This window comes from Anabrus simplex, chromosome X, assembly GCF_040414725.1.
Source record: "Anabrus simplex isolate iqAnaSimp1 chromosome X, ASM4041472v1, whole genome shotgun sequence".
Classification (NCBI taxonomy): domain Eukaryota; kingdom Metazoa; phylum Arthropoda; class Insecta; order Orthoptera; family Tettigoniidae; genus Anabrus; species Anabrus simplex.
The window spans coordinates 168,980,155-169,000,632 of record NC_090279.1 but is presented as its reverse complement, the minus strand read 5'-3'; the positions used below and the strand labels follow the sequence as shown (position 1 = coordinate 169,000,632).

Here is a 20,478-nt window from a genome sequence, read left to right as displayed (position 1 = left end):
TATCTCACTCAGCTCTGTGTACCCTGGTTGCAGAAGGTGACGATGGGGAGCTGGAATTCGCCGAGTCTGTGCTGCTGCCCGCCGCCGAGGAATACAGAATGCAGTATCACCTGCAGGACGACGACGACTTCATACAATTCTTCATTGGATGCGATGTAAGATCTCCTTCATTCTTCCTTTTACTTCTTCTTTTACTCCACTTTTCTCACCCTTCCTTTTCATAAGATGCGATGTATGGTTTCTTTTACTCTTCATTTTACTTCTCTTCCTTCACTTTCTTCCCTTTCTCTTTATAGGATACGATGTATGGACTCATTCACTCTTCCTTCTCTTCTCCCTTCCACTTTATAGGATGCAACGTAACATCTCTTTCACTATTCCTTTTACTTCTGTTCTTCCTCCACTTTCTTCACCCTTCTTCTTAAGGGAACTGGAAAGTGTGAGACGATAGAAAAATGTAACTTCCAATGTTTAGTTATATATCTCAGAAACTAAAGGAGGTATTTCCTTGGCTGTTCTCTTGATGTATTCAGAAAGCTTTCATCATTATTTGGATATAATATGAAGCTTCTATGTTTAATATTTTGTATCAGAAAGAACATTATAAAAATAATATTTTTCAAAAATATTGTTGAAAATTCCTTCAACTGATGTACCTTTTTCTGAGAAAATACTCAAACCAGACCCAAGAAACTGTGCATACATAATATTTAAACTTTTATTGAGCTGCTGAAATAAAATTGTTGTCCTATTGTTTAATAGGAATTGAGAATATTTCTTTATCCTAGTTGAAAATCAAAATTTTCCATAAAATTTTCAGTGCTCTTCAAGCTGGACTCCATGAACTAATCAAGATATCTGATTTTAGGTACATCCACAACCAGATCTATACAGTGTCTAAGAGACCACCAAGTTTCAAATAAATTGATGTGATAGTTTCTGGAAAAAAAAAAAAAGGTACACAAAGTTTCAAAAAAGTATGACTTACAGAAAATCCACAAATAATGTTTGACTAGTAGCTGGCATCTAATGATATTCAGCTTGCAGAGTTATATTTAAGCCTAATTTTATTGCCACGAATATAACTTCAGCACACACCAAATTCTTCAGGAAAATCTGGAGGTTTTTTTTAAGCTCAAAAACAAAAATTGACATTTTTGAGCCATCAAACTTCCCAGTTCCCTTAATATGGCCTCTTTCACTCTTCCTTTTACTTCTCATCTTCCTCCATATTTTTCTCTTCTCCTTTCCTCTTCATAGGATGAGATGTAAGATCTCTTTCACTCTTTCTTTTACTTCTCCCCTTCCACCACTTTCTTCGCTTCTCCCTTCCTCTTAATAGGATGCAATGCAAAACCTTCCTATTCGTACTCCTCTTCTACCTTCTCATCTTACCATCATTTACACTTCTATTGGCCTTCTCCACGTTCTTTTTGTTTTCCCTGCCTTCCCTGACTTGCCTTCTCTTCTCTTCGTTCCTCCATGAGGTACTCTTTCTCTATTTTCTCCTCTTATTTCTGTTCGGAGAACCATAGAAGTGAAACCATCCGGGCATCTACTTCTTTCAAACCTTTCATCTTTAGCTTTAGCAGACACCTTCATAATACGCTGCCATAAATTGCAGTTCGTCTCTTAATGGTACATGAATTACTTTGTTGGAACGCTATCAACCGGATTTGTCAATGTTCATGATTTTGATTTTAACAAATCATTCAATAAATTAGGCAAATTATAAAGCCAAAAATCTAAAATCACGCAAAATCAAAATCATGTTCTTTGCAAATCCTTTGCATTCAATAAGAAATGTTTATAACTAAATCTCAGCCCCTAATACATACCCATAAAAACAAAACCCACCACAACATGAGGTAAAATCTCAACATCTCAATCACAGTTGTTAAGGATTAAAAACAGAACAATATCTGCATTTATGAAGAAACAAGAAATTAATTTTTTTTTTGCTAGTTGCATTACGTCGCCACGACACAGGTAGGTCTTATGGTGACGATGGGAAAAGGAAGGGCTAGGAGTGGGGAGGAAGCGGCCGTGGCCTTAATTAAGGTACAGCCCCAGCATTTGCCTGGTGTGAAAATGGGAAACCACGGAAAACCATTTTCAGGGCTGCCGACAGTGGGGTTCGAACCTACTATCTCCCGAATACTGGATACTGGCCGCACTTAAGCGACTGCACAAGAAATTAACAAACAAATGTTATACATTCATTTAAACCTAAGCAACTTTTGGCACCCAACACAATGGACATCCTACACTGAATTTTTATATGATTATTGTACTTTAAAAGAGATCACAAAAATAAAAGATCATTGAAAATAAATCAGTAACATATGGCAAACTTGTAGATTTTCACAACCTTTTCAAATAAGGAAATAAATCTGCTAGAAGTAGTTTTCAAGTTCAACTGCTATGAACGTCATTTGTAAAACAACATCCTGTGAAAACATAACTGCACTACACAAAGAAATAATAAAAAGCATAGTCACCAAATAAGCCCTAAAAAGTAATCAGTCATGTAAATTCCATTAAAGAATCAAATTTCAAAACTCAATACTTGGCATTAAAAACTATTAAGAGCAAAATTTTAAAAAAATGAGAACTAAATCATAACAAAAGCAGATAAAGGGAATGCAACAGTCATAATGAAAAATGACTAGTACATAGACAAAACAAAAGAATTTATTAACAATGATGGAATACAAGAGAAGAAGTGTGATCCAGCAAATAAATTTTGAAACAAGATAAAGCAGGAAAAGAAAGACTACCATTAAAATATCCCCACACTAAGAGCCATTCACAAAATACAAAAAGGCTCGTGTCTCATCAGAACAATAGTAAATTTCACAGACACGCCAAGTTACAATGTAAGAAAACTACTGAACCGAATGCTAAAAGAAAAAAAAAACACTATCAAAGAAGACAGATCCTTTAGAAATACTCTAGAACCAAAGAAGTAAATAAATTAAAAATAACAGAAAGCAAATGAATGATAACCTCAGACGTTATGAACATGTACATTAATGTACCAATAGAAGAATCCATTAAAATTCTAGACAACTATTTAAAACTTAATGTTTCATTAAAAGAAAAAAATAAATAATTAACCTTTTAAGAACAACCTTAACCAAAAGAGTTTCCCTTTCAACAACAAAATTGTCAAAAAAGAAGGGTTAACCATGGGCTTGCCATAGTGAACATCTTCCTGAATAAGACTGAAAACAATTTCCTAACCAACCATCTATCCAAAGGGATCTCACACTGAAGCCAGTACATGCATGATGCCATATGCATGCATGCAAATGCACAGCACTTATGAAACACATTAAATTCCTTACACAAGCTCAATCAAATTTACAATGGCAGCAGAAACTAACAAGATAAACTTTTTGGACATCATGATCAAAATATACAGGAAACTAACTCAGACTTCACACACAATAGACAATGAATCTAACCACACAAACATACACAAATTACCAGAGAATAATTCACAGAACAATATCCATACCAATGAGCACAACAGACTTTTAAAAAAAAGGAAATTTTAAAAGAAAACAGCCCACTTGATGCAGCAGGTCAGTATGATTTAGGAAACAAAAAACACCAGAAAAACAACACCTGAAAACAACAGTTACATAGTCCTCAATAACATGAACAAGAACACGTACAAGATAGCTAACATTTTCGAAAACAAGGCCTAAAAATAACCTTCTGAATGAACAATACGCTACAAAGACACATCAAGCAAATCTAAAGAAAAAAGACCCATTCTCCAATTCAAGAGTTTATGAACGAAAATGTCTAAAACCAAACTTCAATGTCACAGGCCAAACAAAACACAATTTGCACATCAGGTATACAGAACACAAAAATGCTGTTAGATACAATCGGCATGCTTATATACAACAGCTCACACCATTTCACAGACAGCAACACAGGTCTAGAAATCACATTGAAAGTAAAAGCAAATCTTTAAAAATTACAAAGGTGATGAAAATACACAATGGGAAAGAAAGGCTAACCAAACCAACCTCAATGATCACACACACTGAAAATTTCCATGTCTTTGTGCTACAGTACTAAACTAATTCATAATTTAGTAAAACAACATTTCACGCTATTTTTTATCAGCTTTCAATGAATCCCAAAGAGGTTACTCTGACATAAAGTACATCTGCAATGTGGGTTAGGGTATACTTATCTGTACACATCATCATCATTGTCCCACTCCAGTTGCCCGCATGTGGTTTCTTATCTGTACTAAACTCTATGAATTTAGGACCATTATGGAGGTTGTTATTATATCCCTAAAAACAAGGTAAACAGTTTTTTACTGCATATTTATTTCTTCCAAAGTCATTATCAAGCATTCATTCCAATGTACATCAGGGCAAATACACTACAGTCACATAACACTTCTCCCTCTTTACAGTGAACAGAGTTGTTACCCTTGCGCCATTCCCTCAAACCCGTTCTGACAAGTATGTTGGCTACCACAACCAAAGTACGAGAATTTGAATCAGTCCTAGTTGCTAGACGTAACAGACATAAAACTTATTTAAGATAAGTACAGAACACTTTCTTCAAGTTACTGCTGTGACATTATTGTTGTCCATAATATTGCCAATTTACAATCATTGACATGTTTATGCAATGTGAACAGTTTTGTACATGTATACGCACAGTTAAAAGTGACTTTATAGTATATGATGATGTTCTTGTAGAACAAAACATGTCATTCTACTTATAATTCATTTTTTACAGTTATGTTATAGTGTTCCAAGTGTTACGTTTCATGTTTCGACAGACTAAAAAATGTACAATTTATATTAACTGGCTTCCTTCTTAACAAATCATTTAACTTTGCTTCTATACTATGTCATCATCATCTGGAGCAGTTTCCAACCACAAGCTGGGTCTGCTTGGAACATAAGCCTCTCCATCGTTTTCTGTCCATCCACCACTTCTCTTCTCTCACTGTCGTCCTGTTCCCTCCTCTTACCTCGATGCTTTTCTTTACACCTTTCTGCCATCTCTCCCTCAGTCTTCCTCTAGGTCTCCTTCCCTTCAACTCCATTTCTAACACCTTTCTTGGTATCCTCTCTTCTCCCATTCTCTTAACATGTCCATACCACTGCAGCCTTGACTCTTCTATCTTTTCCTGTAGGTGTACCTCATTTACCATTTCCCAAACTCTCTTATTTCTTACTCTGTCCATTCTTGTTAATCCTACTTGACATCTTTTAAACTTCATTTCTACTGCTTGTATTCTACTTTTATCCCTCTCCTTCATCACTCACATTTCTGATCCATATGTCAAAATAGGGAGTAGCTTCCATGACTCAGGTGGCAGTACACTGGCCTCTCACCGCTGGATACCGTGGTTCAAATCCCGGTCACTCCATGTGAGATTTGTGCTGAACAAAATGGAGGCGGGACAGGTTTTTCTCTGGGTACTCCAGTTTTCCCAGGCATATTTCATTCCAGCAACACTTTTCTCTATCATTTCATCTGTCAGTCATTAATCATTGCACCAGAGGAGTACGACAGGCCTTGGCAGCCAGCACAATTCTTATCCTCGCCGCAAGTTGGGGGCACAAAATAAGTTTTGTATATAATTCCTTTACATCAATCAATACTGATCTGCATTTAGGGCAGTCGCCCAGGTGGCAGATTCCCTATCTGTTGCTTTCCTAGCCTTTTCCTAAATGATTTCAAAGAAATTGGAAATTTATTGAACATCTCCCTTGGTAAGTTATTCCAATCCCTAATTCCCCTTCCTATAAATGAGTATTTGCCCCAGTTTGTCCTCTTGAATTCCAACTTTATCTTCATATTGTGATCTTTCCTACTTTTATAAATGCCACTCAAACTTATTCGTCTACTAATGTCATTCCACGCCATCTCTCCGCTGACAGCTCGGAACATACCACTTAGTCGAGCAGCTCTTCTTCTTTCTCTCAATTCTTCCCAACCCAAACATTGCAACATTTTTGTAATGCTACTCTTTTGTCGGCAATCACCCCGAACAAATCGAGCTGCTTTTCTTTGGATTTTTTCCAGTTCTTGAATCAGGTAATCCTGGTGAGGGTCCCATACACTGGAACCATACTCTAGTTGGGGTCTTACCAGAGACTTATATGCACTCTCCTTTACATCCTTACTACAACCCCTAAACACTCTCATAACCATGTGCAGGGATCTGTACCCTTTATTTACAATCCCATTTATGTGATTACCCCAATGAAGATCTTTCCTTATATTAACACCTAGATACTTACAATGATCCCCAAAAGGAACTTTCACCCCATCAACGCAGTAATTGAAACTGAGAGGACTTTTCCTATTTGTGAAACTCACAACCTGACTTTTAACCCCGTTTATCAACATACCATTGCCTGCTGTCCATCTCACAACATTTTCGAGGTCAGGTTGCAGTTGCTCACAATCTTGTAACTTATTTATCACTCTATAGAGAGTAACATCATCCGCAAAAAGCCTTACCTCCGATTCCACTCCTTTACTCATATCATTTATATATATATAAGAAAAAAGGTCCGATAATACTGCCTTGAGGAATTCCCCTCTTAATTATTACAGGGTCAGATAAAGCTTCACCTACTCTAATTCTCTGAGATCTATTTTCTAGAAATATAGCAACCCATTTGGTCACTCTTTTGTCTAGTCCAATTGCATTCATTTTTGCCAGTAGTCTCCCATGATCCACCCTATCAAATGCTTTAGACAGGTCAATCGCAATACAGTCCATTTGACCTCCAGAATCCAAGATATCTGCTATGTCTTGCTGGAATCCTACAAGTTGAGCTTCAGTGGAATAACCTTTCCTAAAACCTCACTGCCTTCTATCGAACCAGTTATTAATTTCACAAACATGTCTAATATAATCAGAAAGAATGCCTTCCCAAAGCTTACATACAATGCACGTCAAACTTACTGGCCTGTAATTTTCAGTTTTATGTCTATCACCCTTTCCTTTATACACAGGGGCTACTACAGCAACTCTCCATTCATCTGGTATAGCTCCTCCGACCAAACAATAATCAAATAAGTACTTCAGATATGGTACTATATCCCAACCCATTGTCTTTAGTATATCCCCAGAAATCTGATCAATTCCAGCCGCTTTTCTAGTTTTCAACTTTTTTCTGCCTTTTGAAGATCCTCACATACACACTCCCCTTGTTCATTAATTATTCCTGGAATGTCCTTCTTGGAACCTGTTTCTGCCTTAAAATACCTATACATACCCTTCCATTTTTCACTAAAATTTGTATGACTGCCAATTATGCTTGCCATCATGTTATCCTTAGCTGCCTTCTTTGCTAGATTCAATTTTCTAGTAAGTTCCTTCAATTTCTCCTTACTTCCACAGCCATTTCTAACTCTATTTCTTTCCAGTCTGCACCTCCTTCTTAGTCTCTTTATTTCTCTATTATAATAAGGTGGGTCTTTACCATTCCTTACCACCCTTAAAGGTACAAACCTGTTTTCGCATTCCTCAACAATTTCTTTAAACCCATCCCAGAGTCTGTTTACATTTTTATTTACCGTTTTCCACCGATCATAGTTACTTTTTAGAAACTGCCTCATGATCTCTATGGTACATCCCTGTTCCATATGAATCCTCCCACACTCTTAAAGAATCTATTTGAACATCTTCCTCTTTCATTGATTTCCATCCTGTTTCGTCCATTTTCTTCAATTATACTTCCCAGGTATTTAAAGCTTTCAGCTCTTTTCAACGGCTCCCCTCCTAATGTCACGCTATTATACATTCGGTTCTTGTTTTGTATCGTTACCAGGACTTCATTCCATAAGATGACACAAATTCCTCTCATACATTTAGCTGTTCCTGTATTTCACTCTCACTGTTTCCCATTATTAGTATATCATCTGCAAACAACACTGCTTTCATTAGTCTTTCCCTAATGGTCTGTGCTACCTTCTGTATTATATCATCAATAACCACTATTAATAATAGAGGTGAGAGGGCACTTCCTTGCTTTACACCATTTGTTAACTTAATCCGTCCAGTTCTTCGGTTCCAACTTTATCACAGCTTTTGCTTCCATCATATATATTTTTCACACTTGTTACTATCTGCTCATTTACTGCTTTTACTCTCATAGCTTCCCTGATCTTGTTTCTATGGACACTGTCATATGCCTTCTCTATGTCCATGTCCAGCTCTATGGCTAAATGGTTAGCGTGCTGGCAGGGTCGGGAATTTTAACCTTAATTGGTTAATTTCACTGGCACGCGGGCTGGGTGTATGTGTCGTCTTCATCCTCATCACGACGCGTCTAATCAAAACTTGTCCTCGGACTCTCCCGGCACTAAAAGCCATACGCCATTTCATTTCTATGTCCATGAAGGCCATTCCCAAATCTTCCCCAAATTCATTCTATACCATGTAACTGATGTTAATAGTGAAGAACAATGTATTTTCTTCTTTCCTTTTCAGTGCGACACCAGTGACCTACTCCGAGAGTTCATCGGCATTGACGACGCAGTACCTTTGTTGACAGCTATCGATATCCCAAGTGGCAGGATGGGAGTCATGGAAGATGACGAGGAGATCACTGAAGATTCAGTCAAACGTTTCGTTGCAAGGTTTCTGGATGGCAGTTTAATGACGACGGACATTGTATCAAATACTCTTAACATGAACATTGGTGGAATTAGTGTGATTTAAGAAAATAGACTGAGAGAGTTAATTTGTGAATACATTGTATAAAATAGGATGAAGAAGTGCGTAATTGAATTGACGAGTTTGAAAAACAATCATTTCCATCAAAGCTAATTTTACAGGAGAGGAAACAAACATTTTCAATACACGACAGAGATTTTTTTTTAAAACTTTAGAGACGGCTTTTTTCATAGTAAATAGTATACAGTTTAAAATAGTAAAGTTGAAAATGTTCACTCAGATTATCAATGAAAGCTTTAACAAAATACAAAGAAAAACATTTTACTGTATCTTTTAGTACATCAGCTGTATGTACTGAATGCAAGAAACAATGGACAAACGTCCATATTACACCCTGTGTGTATGTTTAGTCATCAGCCCGAAGTCTGGTTGGATCCTCAACAGCTCCGCCATCAGCTGTCATAGATGGCCTAGGCATCACTGAAGAGGCATACTAGGGAAATGAGGAGTGAGGTAGTTTCCGCTTGCTTTCCTCACTGAGTCAGAAGTTGCTATTACATATCAGTCTGCCAAGCCCACTGAAATGAATGCACCAACCGACCCTGTGAGCAACAGTTTCACACCATTCATAGCAGGGACTGGCTGCATTAGGAATGACATTACTAGCATTGCTCATACCTCAGTCACTTTCATATTGTCAAAGCCAAGGATAAGACAAAGACAGATCATTAAAAGTAACAAAATTACTCTAGCCTATACCAGAAGACATAGTGCACTGTAAACACTAGGTCCCGCCAGCAAAGGCACATCCTACCAGCTTGAATATTAGACCTAGATAAGTAGGTACCTAGCTTCAGAAATCCCTCTCTGAAGTATCATTAGCATCATCAAGCACAGGTCTTCATAGGAAGATAAAAATTCACTGGGGAAGTACTACAAGACTGTGTTTGATTGCTTCAACTTCCTTATGGTTTATTGGAACCTTTCCATAATACGCTTCCTTTACTGGTAGTGGAGATACTTTCAGGGAATAACTGTAACTACTTTAACTTCTTCACATGCTGACCTTTTGTAAGTAAAAGAGTTGTAATTTGACATTTAAAAGTGGTATTTCTCATTCTTTGCTTTTCCATATAAACACTTCATTAGTACAGTTTATTTTAATACTGTGGTCAGTATCTCCCAGTTTAGCTGGAAAACAAGTAGTCTCCCAAATACCAGCATTACATGTTTTCAAACCAAATAGAAATTTCATGGTTCTGTACTCTCTATACATGGCAGAGGAGAATTATGTCTTCACAGTACAAACTACCTATGTATTTACCTTAGAAGAATAGGAAACCAATGAAAAGTAAATATTGAAAAGGTAGAGATGACTGGTTTTCAAACTCATCTATTCAGTTATAGTTTTTGTGTTGATACATGTTAAAAGCTTACTGGTATTTGTCTGAAAAGTCTTATTCAAACTTACAATGGTCTCATTTTTAGTAAATCAACATTTCACAGTATGAATCCCACTGAAACGATGATGTGACATAGAACAAGCATGCTCATGCCAACTCTCTATAAAGTTTGAATCAATTACCACCCTTACTACAAATTATCTACACTGGTGAAAATGGTAAAAGTAATACAGCAGATTCTTGATAATCCTAGGTAATGAGAGGAGGGGGGTACCTTGGATGTGGAATAACTCGGACTACACGGAGCAATACAGGGAAATTCATGAAACATTAAAGAAATCAGCAATGATTGAAGCTAAGGTCCTATATTGTCATTTCTTACAGTGTTATGGCATGGATTTTTAAAAAGTCCGTAATTAACTTCTCTTTCTGAATGCTGCATAATTTCTGTGCAGCAATGTCACGTGTTCGTGGGAGTTGCCTCTGGTTGTTTTTCTGTGAAGCGTAGTGCCACCTCCAACACAATGAGACCATAGCTATGAGACATTTGGCACCGTCTCTACTAAAACTTCTTCCTCGATATATTCCATTGGTTCATTCAACATTTCAATGATTGATGTGTCTGCAAGTTCATACTGTTCGTCACTATTTATCCATTCCCTAACTTTGATTTCACTAGCGTCTGTATATCCGAATATCTGAGGATTAGATCTGACAAGTTGGATACGTCGTCATCATTGCTGTCATCGGAGTTACTGTCAGCAGACACAGGACTACCTAAAATCTTCTTCCATGGTTTTGTGAGTGTCTCTGGCTTCACTTCCTTCCATTATTCTGCTAACCAATACACTATGTCCTTCATGATTATCTGTTTGTGGAAGTTTGTGATGTTTTCCTCACATACTGTTGTTTCAAGGAGTGAAATTTTTCATTTTTAGACATTCCACATCTCCCTGATCCATAGGTTTTATCAAACGTGTTACGTTAGGGGGCAAAAATAAAGCATGAATTCCATCACATACTAGTTACTGTTCATCAGGATGTGACCCTGCGTTGTCCAGCACTAAAACTGCTTTAATAGGCAAACCCTTCTTTCTCAAAAATGTTTTAGTTACAGGTACGACAAAAAAACATGCGTGTGATCTCAGTAGAAGGGAGGCACAGTATGATAACATGGCGAAAATAAACAAGGAATAAAATGTAGAAAAATTTAAATTTTGCAAAAAACGAAAAATTAAAATAATGCTCGGATTTAACGCAGCCTCGGATGTCCAAGACTCTACTGTACTCTGAAAGATATAAGATGGAAGCTATGCAATGCAGAAGGCTGTAGGACATGGATGTGCGAGTGAAAGATTTTTACAGCAACATCATAGTTGTTCCGAAGTGTGCAAAGTTCAATGGACGCAGTTGACAATAAGGAAACAGGGTGACTGTTATAAAGGGAAGTTCGGATGTACACAATAATGTGCCATACCACGATGATGGACTAGCAGTGAATTTGTGCAGTTAAATTACTTTGAAAGGGGTCGTGTAGTAGACTTCTGAGAAAAAGCTGGTTGTACAGGCAAACTGCCGAAAGATCGCAGCAAGATGTTCTTCATCAATGTTTTCTGTGAAGGCAAAACTAAGGCATACACGCACGTACACCAGGTACAGGACCACCCTGTCAGACCACTGCACATGAAGGCCTCAGCATTCGACAGACTGCAATGGCGGAGCACACGGCCAGAGCAACATGCATTTGAGCTTTGGTTGCAGCTGCAGTCTCTACCTAAACCATCAGAAATAGTCTACTGGAGACAGGACTTTGATGATGCGTTTGTATGGATAGATTACCACTCATTGCTGCCCACTGCAGAGCATGCCTACAATGGTGTTGCAAACGAAGTAGTTGGAGAGAGTTGTGGTGATCTGTGGTATTAAGTGATGATAGCCACTTCTGACTGGGCATGAGCAATATAATGTATGTCCGATATAGACCTGGAGAGGAACACCACCACCATCTATCCATCCGAGACACGCTGGACTCATTCTAGGCAGCTGTGCCTTACAATAGTCGCACATGTCTTGTCATCATGAACGGTACCTGGACAGCCACAGCATACTTGCAGCAAGTCATCCAACCTGTCGTCTTCCCCTTCATTCTTGAGAACACCCATTGTCACACTGTGTCGTACACACAATGTGCTCTAGAGACTGTTAGTAAGCTGCATTAGACCTGTCCCCGATACAGCATATATGGACTGGATGGGACACTACATCACCAGTCTCCAAGCTCCGACAACAAATATTGCAAATATGCACGCCAGAATCTGTCCACGCAGAGCAGAGTTGTACCTAATATTAGATCCGTAGACTTCCGTTAGGCAAATCCATTGCAATATTACATGTATCCTCAAATTATCTGCATACTTTCATTATCATTATTCCTTCACCGAATTTCACCTTATCATTCCTTCCGAGTGTTGAATTTTCCATTCTCCTTCTTGGGTTGAACCCTCCAAGAACATCGGCTATCTAAAGCATTATTTACTTTATCTGTACCCATCCAGAACAGTGAACCTGTACTGAGCTGGAACCACTATTGGAGACTGCCTATCTGTAACCTGAACCCAGTTGTCTTCAGTTTTCCCCTGTAGGACCAATTGTAGAAAACTGTACTTAGTATTCAAGCTTCCTCCTTTTGATGGCTGTGAGGATTTCCATCTCCTTCTTCATTCAATGCAACACTTCTATATTGGTGACTCTCTCTCATGGAAGATTCTTAGCTCCCCCTCCCCGAAGGGCTGTTGCAGACTAAAGGCCTTAGTTCGAAGTTCTCCGGTCATCCTGGGGAGTATAATGGAGTGGCTTCCTGTTGCCTTCTCCATCACAGTACCATGCCAGTGTATTTTGAGGAGACATCACACAAGTTTCTGTACAGCCGCAGCTTAAACCTGGGTCGTCATACTGCGTCAATCTACATAAACAGGAAGATTCGAGTCCTGAAGTAATCTGCTTCTTTTTAAACTCTGGGGCAACCACTTTTAATGAAGTTCGAAGCCTTATTGAACAGTCCAACAGTACAGCCCTATCCAGTACAATTCCTTTCAGAAGACAGGATTTTTACACATTTCAAAATTCAGGAAGTGAAAAATATTGAATTTTAAAAAATTACAGTAAATTCCATCAAATGCTTTATTCAGAGAAATATGAAGTATTTCTCAGCCCATTCATTATAAATTCCAGTTTTTTGCACGTGTACCTAATCATTTAAACAAGAACATTTAGTCAAGAATAACAGATATTTGTTTTTTTCAAACACCAATATCAGTAGAGCACTTGGTTAAAACCTGGTGCACATGGAAAATTTGACATTTGAAACCAGTCCAGAGTGCATACCCAACCAGCGCGACATTTAAAAAAAAAATAGCCCATAATCAAACACTCAGCATCATAGTGTACAGAATGCTGTCACCAGCCACATTATCAATCAAGTGAGCTATTTTTCTGTTCGTATTGTGACCATAGCATGTGTAGCACTCTGTACAGCCGCAGCTTAAGCCTGGGTCATCATACTGTGTCAATCTACATAATCAGGAAGATTCGAGTCCTGAAGTCATCCGCTTCTTTTTAAACCCTGGGACAACCACTTTTAGTGAAGTTCGAAGCCTTATTGAACAGTCCAACATTACTGTTAAAATCTCTGCTGCAGAATAAAAATCTGAAATTAAAATGCAGTTGAAAGGAATAGTTTAGTATATCTTTTCCTTAAGACGTTGCTAGAATTATAACCAGCTTTCGAAATAGTTCAATTTATAAATGAAGAAATCTCTCCTTTAGCAGACTTCTACTTCCATAGCGTACTGAACATCCTAAAATCATGTACGAACAAGACAAATAAAGATAGCATCATTTAAGTTTCATTCCTTCCATGTCATCAGAAACCACTCAAATTATTTGCAATAGTACATCTACTTCTTCAGGTACAAATGCTGCATTTACATATTTTGTGGATATGTTAGGTACTTACTTTCTTGTGAATTTATAAATATTGTTTTAAATAAATGTATATTGATTTATGTGACTAGAAGGTAAATGAATTTTATACATTAATTTATTTAATTTATTTGCACTTCCTTTCCAATTCCTTGTTTCTCTCACAAAGAAAGTGGACAATGGACTTCCTCAGGGCCACTGTTGTTCAATTTGTAAACACATCACATGTTTCAGAAGCAGGAGTATGGAAGTTCGTGTACGCTGAAGACACTGCTTCGGCTATCAGACACAAGTCATTGCAGTAAAAAAAAAAACTCTCTTCTTTGCGATTTTTTCAACAAGTGGAGACTGAACCCCAACTTCAACAAAATGGAGACAAATTGCCTTCATCTGAACAATCATCTCTCACGCATCTAAGAATATCTTTATAAGCCTTCAATAAATTCTAGTGAGGATATACTTGTATGTGTGGAGCATATTCCCGCATGGAAGTGCGACCTGAACCCTTTGCTTGGACATTGAAGGATGGACTGAAGTGTGATAGAAAGATGTTTAAAGTTTTGTGGGTGGATAAATCAGCAAATGTTTGGGAAAAGCCCATATTTGTGGAATATTCTGACTGGGAGACAACTGGATAGGGCATGCATTTAGACAGGCTGGGAGGTGAATTCCCAGCCCTGGTTGACAACGCCGCCTCACCGACTTGAGTGCGGCTTTCGCCAACCTCTTGGGGACACAGTAAAATGAAAATGTTAAAGGTCCACCCTTTCAATATCATGAATGTTTATTGATATGAACGTATATCACATAATGTTTAGAGAAGGTTGGTACTAGTTTCGACACTCATTGCACGTCATCATCAGTCAACAAATCAATTGAGCAAAATGCAACTTATCGAATAGCAATATATAACACATGATAGCACCTACAAGACAAATGTTAAACTATGACTAGTTGAAATATAAAACACATGACAGCAAATACAAGGATTAATGTTGAAAGCTAAATTGTCAAAAGTGAAAACAATGAGAGCAAAACAGAGAAGGTAACAACAGTTAGGGTATGATACACGAGAAAGTAGTCCAGCTTGAGGTTTGTAAAACATAAGGTGTATCTATATACAACATTTAAATGCACCAAGTAAGGCAAATTTTAAATGTAACATTAAAATGATGAGGGTATGGTGCGTATAACCATCTAAAACATATGACAGCAACTATAAAGTCACTGTTAGATTATATCCAGTTTAAATGATGTGATGTGTCTGACTGTAAAACATAACATTTTTGAGAAGGTATCCCAGTTGTTGAGGCTTGATAAACAAGAGAATAGTCCAGCCTGAGGTGCATAAATCATAAGGCAACATATGTTATCAGTGGGAAGAATAATCTTGTTCTCTTAAGTTGCGGTAATTAACAGGCTTAATTCAGGTGGTTTCGAAGCCAACAATGTGGTCGTGTGAAGATTATAATTTGAATTAACGTCATGATTCCCACTTCAGTATGGAAACGTGGAGACCTTGAGTAGCGTGATGGCACAGATGTTGAAAGGAGAGGAGCTGGGCTAATGAAGAGAGCAATAATGGAGGCCTCCAAGCATGGTTTTCATACTGCCTCTGAACATGTCCTCAAATGTGGCTTGAGAACTTTGTACAGACAACGAAAAGAATTTTTACACACTCCCTGGTTGAGGTCAACCCATACTGAAACCCTTTCCATTAATTTTCCTTCAGAATGTATGCTTCATAATTGCTTATTTTTAGAAAGGTAATGAATAAAAGTCACAGTAGAATTTCATAAATAAAAAGTATATTTCATACTGACACAGTATAATAAAATATCCATCACACACCTTTTCACAATAGAAATCTATTAGAAAACATATATGTACACCTCTATATACAATACACACACATCTCCACCCAGCAAACACTTTTTTCTTGTTTTAAAACATTTTGATAATACAACAAAGATATTTTACACCTTAGCACCAAGCCAAACCAGTGAATAAACATTTCGCAGAATTAGCAATGAACGCAACTGTGTTTTTTGACTGATTTATGATGGTTCCAACTTGTAATATTACTCCTTGAATACTACAGAAAATATTAGAATTTATATAAATCTATATTTTAACTTGCTGAGCATTGTAAAACTATTTCCCATAATTGCCAAATTCTGTTTCTCGGATTAGGTAACATTAACAATGTCATGACAGATTCTCACTGGCATACTCAAATACCTAAAGTGTACTAATTGTTCAAAGATATATAATTTACATTTAGATTGTATAATAACCCTTTGAGTTGATATATCAGGTATGTTCCAACATTATAATCTCCCGTCGTGCTTAAATATTCGAACACTTTAATGTGTGATGAAAACATACAAGTAAATGCAAATTGTATCGTTAAACTAAATATAATAGCCTATGTGCTTCGTGCAGTTCACGCCAACTTTTATCAAACAATACATTCTGCAAGTACGCAGGTCGAGTCATAAGTCATGGCAACTACTTCTTTTTCTCGCGAACAAGAGACAACACAGACAATCTAAGATATGCACTTGGAAGTGTACGGTATGTACTTGCGTATGATGCCACTAGATGGTATATGTAAACAAAAGTGTGGGTCTAAGAATGCCCCCAAGTTCAGTGTGTGAGTGAGAGCATCACAAAATGGAAGTCAACAAGCAGGAGCAACGATCGTATATTAAAATAGCAGTTCTCCGTGGCAGAAATGCACGCCAAAGCCATGCAGAACTGCGGGAAGTATTAGGTGTGCATGCCATGCCCTACAGAACAGTGGCGAGGTGGGTGGAGACGTTCAAACTAGGTAGAGTACCAACTACCGATTTGCTCCACTGGTGGCAATGCACAGTGGAAACCTTGGGTGATTATTTCGAAGGTCTGTAACCAGGGGAGACCTGTCCCTTGTACATAGTCTTGTGTATTTTCTATCTATACCATAATAAAACAATGTTTACCAATGGCCTGTGTTCTGTCACTTTCCTACGTGAATCGCATATCTTAGATTTTCCACGTTGTCACCTGTTCGCGGGAAAAAAAAAATAGTTTCCATGACTTATAACTCGACCCTCATAAATGAGATGAAATTACCAATTAAATACTGAAAAACACACACACACATAAAAAAACATGCAGTAAACATTCTTGCATTTCAAAGGCTGCTTGTGTTTGTTTTTATTAATTTTTGAAGTCTCATTTCCTGTACCAGTATTTCAATGTACTTCTACCCCCTAGTTTAATTTCCTGATACAGGGTCGGGAACGAGGTGAGAAAAGAATCATCCGACATTTTTACAGCCAAGTGCCCTTCCTGACATTAACCTCAGATGAGAAGCTAATGAATATGAAATGAATGATGGTGAATGAAACCGGGTGCGGAGTGGAAGAAACGGCTGTGGCTGATAAATAGGAATCGTCGTGACATAAACCTAGAAGTGAAAATAGGAAACCTCAGAAAATCATTCTCGGAACACTCGTCTCCTGAATGGCAAAACACGTCAGCACGCACGGCCAGTCTGTTCGCTTGTACCAGTTTTTCATTAAATACCGTATTTTCCTAACCTTAATTTTGAAATGGAAATTTGCGGAAAATTAAAAGTTTGCATAATTTTACAATCACGATTATTCAAAACGTGCAGTTGTGGAAACATTAAGGCTACAGCCACACAAACGTTTATAAACTTAACATTCGTCTGTTGAATAACACAAGAAACAGTGGTAGTAATACGACATGGTTAATTGTTGTGCAAGACATTGCACAATACTGAAGTACAAAGCCATCCTTAGGGACGAAACACAGACTAATGTATGGCACCCCATAATCTTCTGGTGAAAGAAGTAATTTTTAGCAGCTTCACATACGTGAAGTATCGTAGTGTACAAGCGACCAGCTCAATCACCAATTATTCAATGTATCCACCCCTTTCTCTGTCACTTCTGTTCACGACTATGTCTGACAACCAATAATGAAACAATCACTGTTGATGTTATGCTTAGTTCTATCATGACTTTTGACAAAAATTTAACGTCATTGAAAATTCACAGCTGTCTATACCAAGGTTCAACAACAATGAAAACTAGATTAAAAATATGCTCTGTAGCCCATACGTTCAGAAATCTGTATTGTTTTAATTATGCTCTAGTCGAGGTAAAACACTATTTCTTTATTTTTTACTTTAGCAGTGGCAAAGTTAGGGCTCGTGGCCCTCTCTTACATTTAACCACGTAAATTACAGGATAATACACATATAAAAGAAGTATATTATTCTATTATAAAATCAAAAGATAACTAAACAAAATAACAGATTTCAAGAACATAATTCGTCCCCACTATGGCAAACTAGCGAAAGTGACAAACAAGGGAAGCTGTAGTTCTAAAGATTTGGTCTAGATTTTATTATTTATATAATGTCTACCCTCTGACAAAGTCTCACATCTGCAGCTTGTTCTGCATGGCTAACACATAAAACCAGTCATTAAATATAAAATTTGATTTGACATGAGTGTAAGAGAGGGCCAGGTGCCCTAACTTCGCCACATGGAAGCCACAATAAAAAATAAATAAAAGATGAGTATTCACAATTTCTTTCAGCTCTTCCTAATTTTTGACAATTTGCACATTCATTAGTTTGCCAGAGTGGGGATATAATGAAGAAAGCTAAGCTCAACAAATAAAAAATTTAAAAAATCTGGAACATAAAAGTAAAAAGAAAGAGAAAAAAATCATACATTATGTTCATTTTGGTAAAAAATAGTTATGTTTTACAACACTTGTCTAGGTTGTTTCAACAGCCAACCATCAGTTCGTATATGGTAACTTAGAAGTGCAAGGGCAACAAGCAGTAACGAGACCACTTGGCCAGCTACGTATAGCATCAGTCTATTATGTTTGTAGTAACCACATGAGAGATGCGGACTTGGTCTAAAACACGTACCGATGCCGGTGCTAATTACTTTTATGTGAGTGAATAATGGTTAGTGACGGGTACGAAAAACGGGAGTTATAACACACAGTTTAAATTAACAGCAATCACATTTGCATAAAAATAACAGCAATCATGCTTCAGCGGACGAGTTTCGTATACAGACCTCACACGCACACTACTGGTGAAAGCTAGATCAGTTCTAGTGTGCCAAGGAAGCAGCTGCATCATTTCAGGGACCAAAATAAAGCTGGTATCCAGAAATTGGAAAAGAACTGTTAAAATATGTAATTGAATTAAGAAGTGATGGCTATTTATTTTCCATGATGCTACAGTTAAAGGTGCTGGATATTCCAAAGAAAAGCAATATAATTATTTCACAGTTTAAAACAAGTAGAGGGTGGTTGTGTAGATTCATGATGAGGAAGAACCTTTCTCTTTGATCAGTACACCCCAATGATTACCTAAGGACCATACCTAAAAAGTGGTGGAATTCTATCAGTATTTTAATTCAAAATGAAATTTGCATAATTTTCCCTCCATTTTTGAAGCCTTTAAAAAGGGCAGGAAAATGATGCTATTACTGTAAATACGGTCCGTACAAATATTCCCAATATTGGCCTTTCACACTGCGAGGTACACGTTTTCTTTTTCTATAATGGCAGTATTCACCGTATGATGACAGTATACATGAAGTGCAAACTGCAGCAACCTTCAGTGTATTCATTTGAGAGTCATCCATGGAAGATGGGTGGAGGGGAGGAGATGTGAGACAGCCCCTTTCACCCTTGCCCTTAACTGCTCAGTTGCTTGCTCCCTGTTTTTTTTGTTGGTACAGTTCTGATACACCCAGTATATAGAAAAAACTAGCTGCTGAAATTGTAATTGAAAGGTTATTCTTTACACAACTGCAGCAGTAATGCCATCTAGAACAGAAGAGTAGCAGCCGAGGAGACAGGGCACATCTCAATTAACAACAATCAGTGTAATGTTCAAGGGCTGCCTGACCGAGGTGGTAAAGGTGTGCTCGGTTCACACAGAAGGCCGTAGGTTTGATTCCCCATCAGGTAGTCGAAAAAGAAACAAGATATCCACTTCCAGAAATGCACACAGCCCTGAGGTTAACTCAGCCCACTCCCGAAATGAGTACCAGGTTAATTCCTGGATACGAAGGCAGCTGGGTGTATGTAGAGCTAACCACACTACCTCACTTAGAGCTGAGGTTATGGTCGTGGAAGCCTTTACCTTTCATCCCTCCCAGAGCCTTCATCGCCTCCTGCTTTTTGCAGTGTAATATTGTTATTGATCAATTTTATGGGCTTAGGACAGTGTAGGCTATCACATTTAATTTTCTCTCAGCTTCAGAACATCAGGCCATCCAAGGTTCACAGTTTCTCGTATTATGTTTCTTTACATTTTCCGCCTTATTTCAATGGTTATTTCTTTTATCAATATCTGTT

At 37.6% G+C, this 20,478-nt stretch overlaps 1 protein-coding gene across 1 annotated transcript in view; it reads left to right on the top strand.

Moving 5' to 3' along the window:
• LOC136886053 (nucleoredoxin) overlaps positions 1 to 8,813 on the top strand; it is a 490,502-nt gene extending 481,689 nt beyond the window's left edge. The window contains exons 6-7 of the mRNA XM_067158780.2: positions 34 to 155; positions 8,501 to 8,813. Coding sequence (XP_067014881.2) covers positions 34 to 155; positions 8,501 to 8,731 — 353 coding nt within the window. The 3' untranslated portion in view covers positions 8,732 to 8,813. The remainder of the gene's footprint in view (positions 1 to 33; positions 156 to 8,500) is intronic.
• Positions 8,814 to 20,478: the final 11,665 nt, after the last annotated feature.